At 32.7% G+C, this 16635-nt stretch overlaps 1 protein-coding gene across 3 annotated transcripts; it reads right to left on the bottom strand.

Annotated features, from left to right (window-relative positions):
* Positions 1 to 8301: 8301 nt before the first annotated feature.
* LOC106769509 (something about silencing protein 10) lies at positions 8302 to 16005 on the bottom strand. 3 transcript variants are annotated; one of them, XM_022782976.1, is made up of 17 exons: positions 15835 to 16005; positions 14511 to 14656; positions 14261 to 14352; positions 14005 to 14116; positions 12832 to 12980; positions 12514 to 12660; positions 12245 to 12357; positions 11941 to 12028; positions 11230 to 11409; positions 10533 to 10703; positions 10355 to 10429; positions 10078 to 10211; positions 9875 to 10001; positions 9032 to 9306; positions 8852 to 8912; positions 8694 to 8762; positions 8302 to 8581 (listed from the first exon to the last, which is right to left on the bottom strand). In XM_022782976.1, the coding sequence occupies exons 2-17, from the start codon at positions 14626 to 14628 to the stop codon at positions 8450 to 8452; spliced, it is 2043 nt and encodes a 680-aa protein (XP_022638697.1). In that variant the 5' UTR covers positions 14629 to 14656; positions 15835 to 16005; the 3' UTR covers positions 8302 to 8449. The 3 variants fall into 3 exon arrangements, with proteins under 3 accessions (XP_022638697.1, XP_022638696.1, XP_022638695.1); XM_022782975.1 differs by having other exon boundaries at positions 10530 to 10703; positions 14511 to 14692; positions 15835 to 16004; XM_022782974.1 differs by having other exon boundaries at positions 10530 to 10703; positions 15835 to 16004.
* Positions 16006 to 16635: the final 630 nt, after the last annotated feature.

Raw genomic sequence — 16635 nt, 5'->3', positions numbered from 1 at the left:
CTCTTGAGCAAACTCCCAACATACTTCGAAGCTTCACAAAGACATTTGTCTTGAGAGGTTTTGTCATTATATCTGCTATCTGTTCCTCACTCTTGCAATAGATAACATCAATAACAACATCCTTGCACAGATCACGTAAGAAGTGAAATCTAACGTCTATATGTTTGCTCCTACCATGTAAAACAGAATTCTTTGACAACTTAATTGCAGAGACGTTGTCACAAAACAGTGATGTAGGTCCTTCTTGATCATATCCAAGTTCTCTAAGTACCTTTCTCAACCAGATGGCTTGGCAAGCACATGATATAGTTGCAATAAACTCTGCTTCTGTGGAGGATAAAGTAACAATTGGTTGTTTCTTTGATAACCATGAGACAACACCAGAACCCATTATGAAAACATATCCAGATGTGCTTTTTCGGTCATCTTCATCCCTGGCATAGTCACTATCACTGAAGCCAAACAAACCCTTATGTGCTCCCCTTTTATATAACACCCCAAAATCAATAGTTCCTTTCAAGTACCTGAGAATTCTTTTAGTTGCTAGGAGGTGTAGCTCTGTCGGATTCTCCATATATCGACTAATAAGACTGACATCATACATTATATCTGGTCTAGTAGAAGTTAGATACATTAAACTTCCTACAATTTGCTTATAGACTGTTGCATCTACCTTCTTCCCATTTAGATCTCTATTCAGCTTTAAATCTGCAGAAGTAGGAGTGCAGACTGCATTGCACTCTCCCATTTGAAACCTGCTCAAAATCTCCAAAACATATTTCTTTTGTGACACAAAAATTCCAACAACTGATTGTACTACCTCAATGCCAAGAAAATAGTGCATTAAACCCAAGTCTATCATCTCAAATTCAGTCATCATAGAAGTTTTAAATGCATCAATCATGACTCTATCATTACCTGTGAAGATCAAGTCATCAACATATAAGCATACTATAAGCATTTTCTCACCATCTCCAAGCTTTACGAAAAGTGTGTGCTCATAAGGACATTTATGAAAGCCTGTTCCAATGAAATAAGACTCTATACGACTATACCAAGCTCGGGGTGCTTGTTTTAGTCCATATAATGCCTTCTTCAATTTATATACCTTCTCATTTCCTTGCTTCACATATCCTAAAGGTTGCTCAACATAGACATCTTCTTGTAACTCACCATGTAAAAATGTTGACTTGACATCAAATTGATAAATGGACCATAAATTTTTAGCTGCAACTGAAATAACTAGTCTGATTGTGTCGAGTCTCGCAATCGGAGCAAACACCTCTTTATAATCAATCCCATATTCTTGCTTGTAGCCTTTAACTACCAACCGTGCCTTATATTTATCCACCTTGCCATCTGCATTGAGCTTTGTTTTATACACCCATTTAACTCCAATAGATTTCTGGCCTTTGGGAAGATCTATTAATTCCCAGGTGTTATTTTTCTCTATTGCTTTAATTTCTTCATCCATAGCCTTTTGCCATTTTAAATCTTTGATGGCATCATGAAAAGCAATAGGATCGTGGTCTGAAAATAATGCAAAATGAGTAAGTGGGTCATCAATTTGATTAACTCCACTAATTTCGTAATCTTGCATCCATGCTAGCCTTCTTCTTATGCGTTGCAGTCTAGGTTCATTTGACACATCATCTTCAACTTCTACTTGTGAATTTGGTGAGGAAGTAGAAGGTGAACTAGTGATAGTAGAGCTTGAAGATTGACTCTGTCTTTCTTCTTCAATTTCATCATCATTGACTGGAATGTGCTCTCCAGTGCTATTAAAAGTCCACTTCCATGCCTTGCTCTCATCAAATATTACATCTCGACTAATGATTATTCTTTTCGTGACTGGATTATACAATTTATAAGCTTTTGAATGCTCACTAACACCAAGAAATATACATTTCTCTGCTTTATCATCAAGCTTCTTCCTCTTTTCATCAGGAACATGGGCAAAAGCTATACAACCAAAAACTTTGAAATAATTCACAGTTGGTTTATTTCCTTTCCAAGCTTCTTCGGGTGTCATGTTCTTCACTGCCAATGTTGGACTTCTATTCAATATGTGGATGCTCCAATTAACAGCTTCTGGCCAAAAACATTTTGGAATAGCTTTTCTAGACATCATACTCCTAACCATATTCAACACTGTACGATTCTTTCTTTCACATACCCCATTTTGCTGTGGTGTATAAGCTGTAGTCAAATGTCTTCGGATGCCATTCAGTTCACAAAAGTTTGAAAAATCTTGTGAGTTGTATTCTCCTCCACGATCTATTCGCAACACCTTAATTGTTCCACTTGCTTCATTTTCAACCAAAGCTTTGAAGCTTTTAAAGGATGCAAGAGCCTCTGATTTTTCTTGCAAGAAGTATACCCATGTCTTCCTACTATAATCATCAATGAAGCTAATAAAGTACCTTTTGTTGCCATTTGAAGTTGGACTTATAGGTCCACAAATATCTGAGTGAATCAACTCTAGTGGTTGTTGAGCTCTCCATGCTTTTCCTTTTGGGAAGGAATCACGTTGTTGTTTGCCAATAACACAATCTTCACAAACTTGTGAGGGAGGAGTAATTTGAGGAAGTCCTATCACCATTCCTTTTTGTTGTAAAGTCTTCAGCCCGTTAAAGTTGAGATGTCCATATCGGAGGTGTCACAACCAAGCAGTGTCTTTCACCTTTGCGGAGAAACAAGTATGAAAATCTTCACCGTCATCTAAAATGATGATTGGAAACATTCGATTTTCTGTCATGTGAACATGTGCAATTACTCCTTTCTCAGAATCTTTAATAATGCAGGTTCCACTTTTGATGATTATCTCATACCCTTTCTCTTGCAATTGGCCAAGGCTAATCAAGTTACTCTTCAAATCTGGAACATAGAACACACTAGAGATTCTTTCAACAACATCACTTTTCAAACGAACATTGACACTTCCTTTCCCCATGACAGCAACAGTGGAGTTGTCTCCAAATTTCACAGTATCTCTAAATGTCTCATCCAACTCAGAAAATAAAGATTTATTGCCACACATATGATTACTGCAGCCTGAATCTAAGTACCACATATTTTCATATTGTTCTTTCTTGTTATGACATACCATCAATAAAGTTGTTTCTTCTTCTTCTTCTATCATAACATAGTTTAATTTTTCCCCCTGCTCTATAGAGAAATTAGGACATTCTAACCTGTAATGGCCATATTGATGGCAATTGAAACATTCAATATGGGATTTATCGAACCTTGATCTTTGACCATACCCTCTGCCTCTGGAATAAGAATTAAATCTGCCTCTGGAATAAGAATTAAATCTGCCTCTGCCTCTTCCTTGAACATGTCTTGCACTTTCAGGAGAAACTGGAGTATTGGTGGAGACCTTCAAAGCTTTCTCCTCAATTACAACCTCTTGATTAATTCGCTGCTCATGAACCAACAACGAACTTTGCAGCTCATCAATGTCACGTGCTTCCTCGATTGAACAAACTACGTAATTAAATTTCGGAGTCATCGATCGAAGAATTTTTTCAATAACAACAACATCTTCTAGTTTGTCACCATGGATTCGCATATTGTTTGCAATTGTCATCGTTCTTGAGAAATAATCAGTGACAGACTCTCCCATATTCATATGTAGAGTTTCAAAATCTCTTCGAAGGGCTTGAAGCTGTGCACGCTTCACTTTTGCTGTCCCTTGATACGTAAGTTTCATTGAGTCCCAGATTTGCTTGCTGGTTTCCTTTTGGAGAATGGTCTTCAAGATCGTACGATCAATAGCCTGGAACAAATAATTTTTCACCTTCACAGAAGCAGAGTTTATTGCAACTACATCATGTGCTTGCCAAGCCATCTGGTTGAGAAGGGTACTTAGAGAACTTGGATATGATCAAGAAGGACCTACATCAGTGTTCTGTGACAACGTCTCTGCAATTAAGTTGTCAAAGAATTCTGTTTTACATGGTAGGAGCAAACATATAGACGTTAGATTTCACTTCTTACGTGATCTGTGCAAGAATGCTGTTATTGATGTTATCTATTGCAAGAGTGAGGAACAGATAGCAGATATAATGACAAAACCTCTCAAGACAAATGTCTTTGTGAAGCTTCGAAGTATGTTGGGAGTTTGCTCAAGAGAGAAAGCTGGTTGTGATGATAAAAAGCTGATTGTTAAAGCTTCTTTTGCAGTAAACTGATGTCTACTGGACCTTCAGTTTAAGGGAGGAAAATGTTGGAATTTATTTATTTAGTAATTTTCTGTTTTAAATAAATATCCTATTTATGTGGGATTTATTATCGTAGGCCACGTTCTCTAATGTTGGTATATTAGTTGCTATTTTTTCTCCTTGATTTAAGTTGCAGCAGTTAGTTTGTACTGCTATATATGTAACTGAATATTTTAATGAATAAGCATCGTTTTTCAGTCATATACTATGTTCTCTGTTTTCAACAGATAAAATATGCACTTGTTGTAAGAGAGATAGAATTATAAATGAGTGTGAAAGTAGTGATGGAATGAGCTAGGGAAACTATTTAAATTTTTAAATGTTGCTCTATGTTCAGAATTTCATCTTAATAATCTATCTAATAGGCATATAACCGCTCTATAAGTGATTACACAAAACTTCTAATTCATTATCAGTTTAAGTTATGCATAGTAAAAAATTTAGATATATAATTTGATAATATGCACCATGATATTTTCTCTCAAATCTCAAAAACATATGAATGTGTATATCAATAAGTGATTAATAGGTATTTTTGAATTACAAATATTAAAGTTAACTAGTTACATCATTTTTATTTTACAATAATTTATTGGTTTACAAGAAAGAATTTATTAGTATAGAAGAATTGTATTATAAAAGTAAATTTATATTAATAATGATATATTAATAACAGAAGGTAAACCATTAAATTAATAATAGAAAACAATGAAAACTACAAAGAAATAAAAATTATTGACAAAACGAACATGTTTTCTTATGACCTTTATTATAGAAGTAAGAATATTTTTTCGATTTATTCATAATTGATTGATCCATTTTGTTATGGATTCAAGTAGTAGTTAGTCCTCCTGGTACAATACATTGTATTTGAGGGTCTCATGAAATTCGAACATGTATAAGTGGACTAATAATCTTCATTTCTTAATATATAGAATTTGACTTGGTAAACCTTATTTATGATGTCAAGGTTGTAAACATTATCGATAAATTTGTTAATGGTACATGAGAATATGTACAAACAACTATCACCGGTAAGGAAGGTGATTTGCTTGAAAGTGACCAAAATCACAACACCCTTCTTTTGATTGAGGTTGTATGAAATTGATTGATGGCGATATTGGTGGGGAGTTGATATATCTTGAACTTTGAATTGTGAATTTTCTAAATCATATCAATGGACAGGACAAAATGTTGATTGTTATTGATTTTTTCAAAGGATAATAATGTCTTTTGGATATTGATGATCTAATCTTATCATAGACTCCACTTTCAACCCTTGTTTAACAAATTTTGCTTTTTTCTTTTCAAATGTTGTTTTGATTAAATCATAGATGGGTAACGAGCGTACTCCCTTTAACACCGAATTTATACATTCAACAAGATTTGTCAACACGTACCTTCTGTCTCTATTGAAAGCTTACGAACACTTCTGTAATGAAATTTTATCAACCTTGGTGTAATGAAATTTTATCAACCTTGGTGTAGAAATTTTTCCATTCAAAATCTATGTTACCTTTACTAGATCCACTAAGAAAAAAAAATACTTTTCTTCTAAATCCAACTACACCATCCTCTTCCACAACACAAACCCCATCCCAACTTCACCTACAATAGTTTATTTTGGCAAACATCTCAAAGGTGTAGACATAACAAAAAATGAGTGTGGTTACAGTCTTCAATTCAAATAAAATATCCCCACAACCATGTTAATCAAACATAATTGAACATTCAATGAACTGTTACAAAAAATAAACGAAATAATAAATTGTGGAGATCACAAAATAATCATTAAAATCGGTTATCCTCATCTAGTAAGGGTATGTAACAATCACCTTATGCATGATACAGTTGAAATCAAATGTGACAATAATGTTGTGTAAATGATCAATCGATGGAAAAAAAAAATAAAAAAATCAAAGTATAGACCGATTTGTGTTACATCCCCACACTTGGCAATACATTGAACTTTTCATCCAAATAAGAGATATACGTCCATTAACCTTTGTCGAAAAATATGGAGATATCAAATCCTAGAACTACATAGATGAATAAGGGGTTACAAGATTTTTTTGGATATTATAGTGTATATCTTTTATTTAATGTCTTTTAAGTGTAGTGAATTAGGTGTATTTGATTTTGTTCCAATTATGTATTTCTACTTTATTGTTAAAAGTATTCTCAATTAGTTTGCTAGTATATTTAACTCTTCAATTCCTTGGAAGTTCTTAAAATGTTAGTAATCAATTACATTAGTCTTGTAATCGATCATCAGCACAACGTGGAAGCACAATTTTGTAATCAATTACCATAAAAAAGTTAGAGGTCATTAAAGAACCTTGTAATCGATTATAAAAAATCTATAATTGATTACAAGTCTTCCTTGACTATAAAAACCATTCTTTCTCTCTCCTTATGCATAAACCCTCATTTTTCTTATTTGAGTATGCCATCTCCACATTCTTCATCCAATCTACCTCATTTCTCCACCAAATCACTTCCTGTAACTTGGCAAACATCGAACTATCAAATTCTTAGAAATCCACCAATTAAAGCTTCAAAAATCACTATCAAAAGGCAAAACCATCAAATATATTCAAGGGTTCTTCTTCCTCTGTTGGTGCTCATCGTTAGCGTGATACCTTTGAATCCATCAATCCCCATGTTATGCCTTTATATATTTGTTCCAACAATACTCAATATGAGAGGCATTGCTAAAAAAATCTTCAATCGAGATATTCTCGAACCTAAGTACCTTGAATATGATTTCTTTAATCATGAAACTTTGATTGTTACAATGTTTTCAGAAATATTGGTCTATTAGATTTCATGACTCTAAAAGAACCTCATTTTTCAGAATTAGTCCGAGTATTCAATAGCAACATATGCATTATTGATGACGGAGTTGTTCATAATGAAGTTAATACGATTAAGAAGTGAAGGTTTGTCTTTTAAAAGAAATATGGTAGATGACTAAAAAATTGACTATTCTAGTCATGATATTAGAACTATGATTTGTAACGAGAATGCCAACATCACTTGTAGATTACTTATTAGGTCTATGAAGGTTGATATTTCATGTCTAAATTTTGTAATTAATATAATAAAATAATAGTTAACTTTTCAATATGATTATTTCATTTATAATTTTTTTTTCTGAAATTATATAATATTTGACAATAGCTAATATATTTTTTTATAAAAATTGTTCAATGACAATATTTTTAAACCAAATGATTATTTAATGAAAAAGTAGTAAAAATATTTTAAAATTGTAAAAATGGAATTTAACCTAAATCACAAAGTTTAATTTGATTCGGACTGCATAATTGATTTCCGCCGCGTAGAACCAAACCACCGCTAATGCCTCATTCTATTGTTTTTTCTTCCATTCTTTTGTTAGACTAACTTCTATAAAAACACACTGCTAAACAACCATTCCTCTGAGAAGAGAAGATGCACTTCAGATAACAAAGTGTACTCAATCATTTAAGAATGAATGGTAGAATTTTTTTTATAAAACTAAAATTAACTATAATTCATTAAAGTAGCTTGCATGTAAAATAATAACGATAAAATTATTAATTTTATATAAGCTAAATCCAGTTGATAAAAATGTAATAATTCTTATGCCAAAGTTTTACTTATTTAAATAAATGAGCCAAGGTTGAACATTGTCTTTTCTTAACAAAAACGACCTTGAAATTTAAACATTCAACTTCAGCTGTGCAAGTCCCTGCTTTCAAATTTCTTGACTTTCAAATCCTTTCATAGAAGAATGAAAAAAGGTATCATCATTGATCGATAGAACTATTTACTTATGTAGTTGTATTCTTTCTCTAGTCGCTCGCATTGTTATTGTTTCTAATCTTTCTCTATATTTGTTTGGCTTTGCTAAAACCAGAACAAAAACACATTGAAAAGTACCTTTCAAAGCTGATATAAAGTGGTAACATTTTGTAAATCCTGGAATGACATACAATCATGCGAACACTAATTGTTGCTAAAATAATATTAAGTTGCATTTGATTTTTCTTGAAGAAAAATGTTTGTGAAGGAAAAATCAATGGCAGTATTAAAACTGGCAAAATTGCAAAATCTTAATGTCATATATGTTACCTCCAAAATTTCTCAACTGTTGTAATAAGCAAACAAAATTCTTCAATATATGTAAACGAGTCAAAATTGGATAATTTAGAAAGATGATGTGAAGGTGATTGACATCAGCTCTTGAATCTGATGCTTCTACTGACAGCTGCATTAATTCCAGAGGACTCCCCTCCATAAGGAGCAGTTGGTCTCCTAATACTCTGAACCTGCCCCTTACGATTCTTAACAGCTTTTTGATGCTTCAGCTGCAGAACATTAAGATAACAAGAAAAAAAAATAACAAATGTCAACCAAGAAACACACCAGTTAACTAACAAAATTTTAGGAGTTTGTTCCCCAGTCATAGTGAGAGTGTACCTTGTAGTTCTTTCTGGGATTCTTTTTTGCCTTGTTGCGATTGCGAGTTAATCCCCTGTTCTTCTCCATCTGCAGAAATTGTTGACAAGGAAAAATCTTTAAATTTGAAGGAAAACATGAACGATTCAATTAAAAACCGTAGTAGATAGAATAAGAACCTGAGAAGAAATTAAGCGTTTTCCTTCTACAGTCTCAAGCTGTGAGGAGACTGAAGTGTTCCTGTAAAAAGCAATCAATCTTTTGTTACAAAATTGAAGACGGTGGCAACAATAAAATTGAAATAGCCAAGGACACAGCATTAACATATTACAAAAGAGCCAAAAAAACCAAAATTTCACCTTGAGTATGCCTCGGCTTTGGCTGCCAGTTTTGCAGCTCGTAGTTGTTCCACTTGTTTGTAAAATTCATTTTCTGAGTCCCCACTTCCAACTTCATCATCATTCGCATCCTCAACCTCATCAGGTCCAAGGTCACCACCCATTTGATCGTCCCTGTCACTGTCATCATCGTCCTCAGTCTTAATTCCAGCACCAGCCAACACCCGAAGCTCATGTTTCCTTCGTCTTTCACCAATTTCATCTCTCTTGGGTAAATCATCATCACCAGAAACAACCTTACTCAAAAGAAGAGATCAGTTAGCCATTAACAGGTTATATAAAAACTGAAATTGTTGTAGCCTAAACAAGAGTTTTTATTTAGTAATTTAGTAGAACAAAAAATAGTTATTAAAAGTATACCGAAACATCTCTCAATATTAGAGAAGAGTTGGGACTTGTGGTAGTATATATTATCATATATCAAACAGGTTAAGTCAAAACAAAAGTCTGATCTTGTTCAGATTGTACATATAACTTTATTTCCCGGCTAATAGATAGAAAATAACATCAAAATGACACTGATTCCCAGAATATTCCTCCACCTCTGGTGGGAGACTATCCTAGCGTATGGCAAGGCACTGAAGGTGGGATTTTTTCACACCAAAGGTCCTGAGGACATAAGGTTAAACCAAAGCATAATTAAGGACCCAAGTTCTTCCACTAATTTTGACCAATGTATCCTTGATCATTATAGAGTGGTTATGATGACACTTTTTCAAGTGACTTAAAATCTACATGCCACTATAAAATTGCCAATGAGAACAGAAATAAGAATTCATCAGGCAAAACTTTGAAGTTAAGTACCTTGGGTTTCTTCATATTTGCATTGAGGAACTGTGAAACCTTTTTGTAGCTAGAACCATTAATTAATCTCCCTTCCCGGGTGACATCTTCAGTATCATCATTAAAATCATCATATGTTTCAAGCTGGCTGTGAAATTTGTATTTGGCTAAGTTCCAACATGTTTGAAACAAGTACTGTTTAAAATAGAAGAATAAAGTCATACCCATTAACTGGCCTTGAACGCTTTACTCCATTAGTAGGCTTTGGAGCAACATACAGACCCTTTTTCTTCAGTTTTTCCTCAAGGGAAGCTCTAACTTTTAGCATCTCCAAACTCTGTGCGCCAATGTGGTCCTTCTGCCATGTTAAGGTTGATTTCAGTCAAATTAATAGTTTTTTGAACCAACAAAAATAAATCAAATAAAAAGGTAATTATTTATTCAATAGAAAGTAGAAACAAAGTAATAGTACAAAACATCATGTCATGATCCATAATTCACCTGAGGCTTGACTTTTCTTGTTTTCTGTACACCCTCCTTTGAGGATCCCAATTTTTGTATATCTTGATTGCTAGGCTGCAGGAACACAAAAAATTGTTGACCGTTGAGAACATTTTTCAAAGTTATCATTTGGAACAGATAACAATAAAAGCCAAAATTAATAAGTGATGACTACCACTGCTTCTTCTCCTGATTTGGCAGAGACAGGAGGCAGCTCTTGGTTTTTAATGATAGAATCAATTGCCATTGGAGAATCCTCATTATCTGACTTTAATACTGTTTCTAACCCATTTTTTCCTACAAGAATGTCTTCAAGTTTAACTGGAAGTTTTCTGTCAAGTTCTTTTATCTGTTGAGAGACACGTCAGAAAATTTGTAAAATCTAGGAAAACAAACTTCATCTCAAATCTCATATTTGTGACAATTGCATATCAATGAGTAAACGTCAGCAGATAACTATGCACAATTGATGACATCGTGTTAGAAAATCAAATTCACTAATCAAGCATGAATTATACCCGTTTTTCCAGTCTAAGCAGGGCTGCCAATATAGGGTGCATACAATATAATAAAGTATCCAATATAAGCTAATATATTTCTAGTAAATTTAGTTGAAACATTGATTATATGATAGAAGAGGACCAATGAAGACATGTCAGTCACATCATATGTCTATGCCCTTTCATATACTACTTCCAGGTTACTGCACTAACGGACAATATAAAAGAAAGCCAAGGCATGAATAAGTGATATCTTGGCTCTCCAACGGCCAGAAGCTCTTTATGTCACTATGTCAACCATAATCATATGGTAAATGATTTTGGAAAGTAGAACCTTACAGTCAAAGCAGTTATCTAGTTTGAAAATAACAAGACCTGATCAGATAATTTCTTGATCTCTTCAAGGCGAGCTGTTATGGGATGATCATGGACTGACTGCCCTTCAGATTTGAGGAGAAGGTAGAACGTTATAGCTTGGCAATAGGACAACAAAATAAGCTGCTTCAACTCAAAATAACGTGCTTCTCCTTTCATAACTATTTCCCCCGTTTTAACCTGCACATAAGATAAAAATAATTGTAATGCAATACACTGTTCATGCACGGGGGAGGTAATTACCACAAGAAAGCATAGTTCTAGACCACATGTTTTACATTAACCCCGTAACACAGGTAAATGAAGAGGCAGATTTAAAAGCATTTGCACTGTAATGATCACAGCAGAAGAACTTCCTCTAACAGGGGTCCAATATAAAGAAAAAAATAAAGAGAACCCATGGCTAAAAAACAAAAAACAAAAGAATGAATGACTTAGACGTAAGTAATAACAGGAAAGCCTCCATAGGTATATTGTTGATAGATACAATAAGTTTACTGACTCTTCCACATAAAATAAGTACTTTTACATTGTTGAATATAGAGAAAAACAGGTATAGGAGTAATCTCCCTAGCGTAAAAAATACACATAGGTCCTGTACTTATAATAAAGAGAATATGGACTAAACCCAAATTATAAATAATGATAGAAAATAAATAATAAAAGATAAACAAAAGATAACAGAAAAAGAAAAGGTAGAAGAGCAAAAACCTTGCTTAAAAATGGGTTAATTTCACATTCAAGTTGTTTGTGTGCCTCATTTAGTTCAGACAACCAACCAACTAATTCTGGAGCAGACCTGGAAGGAGAGGATAGTCACTAGTCAAGAAGAAGAATAGGAAAATGATAACATTGACATATATATGTTTTATTACAAATACATCTGAATACCTTGTACTAATCTAATCCATTAGTAGCGAATATGGCAGAAATTAAGCTAAGGAAATGCATGAAAAGGTAACATCACAACTTATAACTCAATCAATATGCTGAAAGATAAAGACAACATCCCAACCTATATAAAACATTCATTTGCTCCTCCTTTGTCAAAGAATTCAATTCATCAACACTGAAAATTATATCCCTATCCAGTGGCTTTATTGCTTCGTTTCCTTTATCTGATGCGTCCTGTACATATATAGAAGTTCACTTGATGTTTATAATCAGATATCATATATGCCTTCACCAAATGTTGAATTTCCTTATTTTTCCTTCCTCCATTATGTTTCTCCTCTAGTACTATGGAAATTGAGCACAAACAATAAGATAATCACAAGCACTCACCTTCAAAGTTAATTTCCCATTATCTTTGTCTTCACTTAAATCCACAAGGTCATAGTCTTCCATTGTCAATGATTTTGCCTTCTCCCTTTGTATTTGTAATGCCAATTCTTCCTCTTCTTTGGGGGCCTCATCATCACTTGATTGAAGCTTAAACCAAAATTTTATGATTACTCAACAGAAACAATAAAATGCATAAGTAAACAAATAAATGTTAGGCTAAAGATCCACTGCCAAGAGAGAATCTACGTATTGATGGTTTAAATGTTACATATGGAAGCATTTTTGTTTTGTTTTTACATGCATTGCTCAAATTCTCACCTCAAAATTACGATTCTCAGCACCATGCGAGAATTTTTTCCCACCCAAAGTAAGTTTATAACCATCCTCATCTTCATCTTCATCACCATCATCAATTGTATCATCACCTCCCCCAAACTTTGAACGTAAGAATTTCCTTTGCCTAATCACTACGCACAACATACACATTGATTTAGTGAGATTACAGAAAACAACAAAGCCTTATATCACTAGTTGAGGTTAGCTACATGGAACATCCAACATCATTCGGCATAATCAGAACCAAAGCTTCAAAAACATAATTACACTTCATAGAAATCACACCATTTAGTGAAATTACACCACTGCAATAGAATTTGCAGAAGTAACCAAGGGACTTAACAAGAATTCTTTTCACAAGCCCAAAACTATAAAGACATTCTTAACCAATAATTCAACAAACATGAATTCACTACATACCATCACCAACTTGAGTACATATTAGCACCTTTTATTTTTATAAATTATTTATCAAGTCCAAAATGTTTGCTGATTTTAGCCAATTAATTTAAGACTAAGTGTGCCTGGTGCAAATAACTGTTATGGATGTTTTATTCAAGCTATCAGATTATAGTTTCAAAATTTCATGCATTCGAATGTGCAAACTGTTATGTAAAACCACCAGAACAGGAATCCAAATACACACTAACTAACCATTTTACAAACTGAACATAAGATTTGACAAAGACAGATTCGTTAAAATCTGTGGTCTGTAAATCAATATATACTAACAACCAGAAAACTTGTAAATTTGTAATTTTCCAGTTTCTATTTCAAAAACAAGTTACAGATAAATAGCCTTTAAATTATTAGAGGTTAATTGCAAACGGCTGGATAGCTTTTACATTAACAGAAGGTTGTAACATAATGTACCATTTATACCAAATCCTTTCAGAAAAGTACATAGAAAAGGCATGCATTGTGATTCTATATCGTGGTCCAGTAAACTCTTTAGCTACAGCACTTGAGTAGAGATGATATATTTGCATAAAAATGATATATGTACTATGTCTCAACTATTAACCCCATCATCCATCTCTACAGCACTTCCAAGATTCAGGTATGTAAATTTGTGTGTTTGTGTATGTATGTATACACACACACATATATACATATATATGTATGTATGCATATGTCAAACATAAACTATCATACTCTTTGCCAAATTGTCATTCCCATCATCTTCTTCATCGTCATCATCATCATCATCATCTTCCTCATCATAATCATCTTCCTCATCGTCATCATCATCATCCTCATCAACATCCTTCGACCAATATATGAAAGAAAAGAAATGATACAAAAATATACAAATTGTCACTAGAATCCTGTTTTAATTGTTAAGCAAACAGATAACACATAGAAGTTTGTGCAATTTAAAAAAATAAAAATGAGTTAGGGTAACCAAAACCTTAACATCAAAAATGGGAAGCTCCTCATCTTCATCTGACTCTTCAGTACCATCATTTATGTTAAGAGGGACAATGTCCCTCTGCTTATGAACTTCAAAATCAAAGCATCAGACAAGTGAGTCAGCACAAGAAGGCCAAAATCATAAAAGTTAGAATGGAGATTAAAAGTGTAGGTCACAGCAAATGAAACAAAAGAATTATTACATCTCTGAGAAAAATAAATGAATAAAAATGAACAAATGGAGTTACATGTATCAATCTCATCATCCATGTCGTCACTGGAATAAGCATCACGCTTGTGTTGAGAGCTTATTTTAGAGTTTTTTCCTTCTTTCTTCTGATAACTTTTACCTCCTTTCTTCCCCATACTATTTGTGTCAATTCTTCACCACCAACTGGAGAAAACATAGAATACAGATGAAATTTTCCACCTAGTGAAGTGCAAAGAAAGAAAAGATAAAGAAAATTGTCTAGAATGAGGATCTTCAATTCCTTTGCATATTTGATTCCAAGACTAAAATACTCATACAAACAAAGATTAATTCACCATTCTTAATTTCTCTTTTACTGGCACCTAACACAAGAATTTTGTTTTGCTAATTTCAGTCACAGTTCTAAATCTTCACAATGATTTACCAACTCTCTCAGAAACTAATACTGTCTTAACTTAAAATTCAAACAAGAAAATTACATTTATATATTCAATTTACTTTTTATTATATCTAATAACATTCAATTTTTTTGAGTAAATGTTAACTGCTTATTTTAGTGAATTACATTGTATTCTTCTCTATTTATTTTTACTATCTTCAATCCATGTTGTCAACAAACTTCATCATCAAAGGGCAAGATTTATTTAAAAAAATTCTAGAACCACTTGTAAAATAACACAGTTTCCAGAAGCTAAATTTTTAACAGGAATATTTAGTGCAAATGGTCATAATGGTAACTTCATCTTGGAGAAGAAAAATAATTATCCTAGAAATTGTTTCATTCTTACCCTAACCTTTAATATATAATCCATAGTAGTCACAAATGAGACTCTTAAAAAAATCTCAATTTTGTTCTACTTCTAATAGCTTTTTTCTACTGCAGATCAAATTATATAGAATTCAAGCCTTAGATGCTTGAGCTGAATAGGGCATTGATAGCAAAACTCAGAATGGCTACTTATAAAGAATATTCACACATTAATTCAGTGAAAAACACTCCACCCATAAAGCCCATCATGGTGAATCCTAACCTTTTTCAGAATCGAACAAAAACAACAAAGCAAAGGAAGATGCAAGACTTGTCTAGCAGTTAATTTAACAAACAGTAACAGAGCAATATAGCGGAACAATGGGATTTAAGTAACTGCCAAGAAAACTAAACAATATAACCCAAAGTATTTGGCAGCAACAAAACTATAGACTTTAAACTCATTTGGCTACAAAAATAAAAAACCCATTAACATAACAAGGCTCTTACAGTAAAGTTTGACTAAAATTAAAAAAAAAAAGGGAGGGGAGGCATAAAATTTGAAAGATGTTAGAACAGAGCGTCTTTGTAGGCAATAAAAGGTGGCGGGAACCTTGAGAAAAGCTACGAGTGAGTGATGCTGAGTTCTGAGAGGACACAGTTCAGAACGCAAATGGTGTTGAAAGGTGCACCAGCAAGTAGAAAGTATTGTCAATGAGACAACAGCAGCCAAGAGAAAGTGAGAGAGAGAGAGGAAGAATAAGGGTTTAGGCTACATTGGTAGGAGGATGAAAAGAATATAAAGGAAAAAAATTATTTTGGAACAAATCTGATATGCATCCTATAAAATTTTAAATATATTTAATATTTTTTTAATGTTTTAGACTTATTTTTGAATGCTCTCTATAAAAAACTAATGTGGATGTGAATATAACACATTTTATTTAAATATATTATTATATAATTATATAATTTTAATTTTTTTTGTGCAATATAAATTTATTATATAATTTATAATTTCTATTTGTATATTTTTTTATAAAATTATCATAAATTTTATAATTTATCAGGACAAACTGGGTAACCTGATCATTTATTTAACTTTTTCGTTAGTTTTTAAAAATATTTTAAAATTATAAAATAAAATTTATAAATTAATTAAATAATAATTAACTAGTATTTGTTCAAATTTTAAAAGTTTAAACCTTTTTGTCTTGACATTTTTAAAATCAGAGACTAAAGAGAAAATCAGAATTTAACTTAAGGACAAAAAAAGATTTAAACCAATTTTAAAATAAATATGGTGACTAAAACTCATTTTTATGGAATAAATAAATATTTTAAATCCTTAAACTTTAACTAAAAAAAAGGAAGGTATTTCTTCCTGCTCTCATCAAATTTTTTTCATCCACCC

This window comes from Vigna radiata, chromosome 7 (assembly GCF_000741045.1).
Source record: "Vigna radiata var. radiata cultivar VC1973A chromosome 7, Vradiata_ver6, whole genome shotgun sequence".
Taxonomy (NCBI): Eukaryota; Viridiplantae; Streptophyta; class Magnoliopsida; order Fabales; family Fabaceae; genus Vigna; species Vigna radiata.
Note: the sequence above shows the minus strand (reverse complement) of the source record. Positions and strands in the feature narration are given on the sequence as shown.

Coding starts and splice junctions, on each gene's coding strand:
- LOC106769509 (XM_022782975.1), bottom strand. CDS start 14,628: ATGGGGAAGAAAGGAGGTAAAAGTTATCAGAAGAAAGAAGGAAAAAAC. Junction 14,353..14,510: donor GGATGATGAGATTGATACAT/GTAACTCCATTT, acceptor TTGATTTTGAAG/TTCATAAGCAGAGGGACATT. Junction 12,981..14,004: donor GAATGACAATTTGGCAAAGA/GTATGATAGTTT, acceptor TGTTGTGCGTAG/TGATTAGGCAAAGGAAATTC.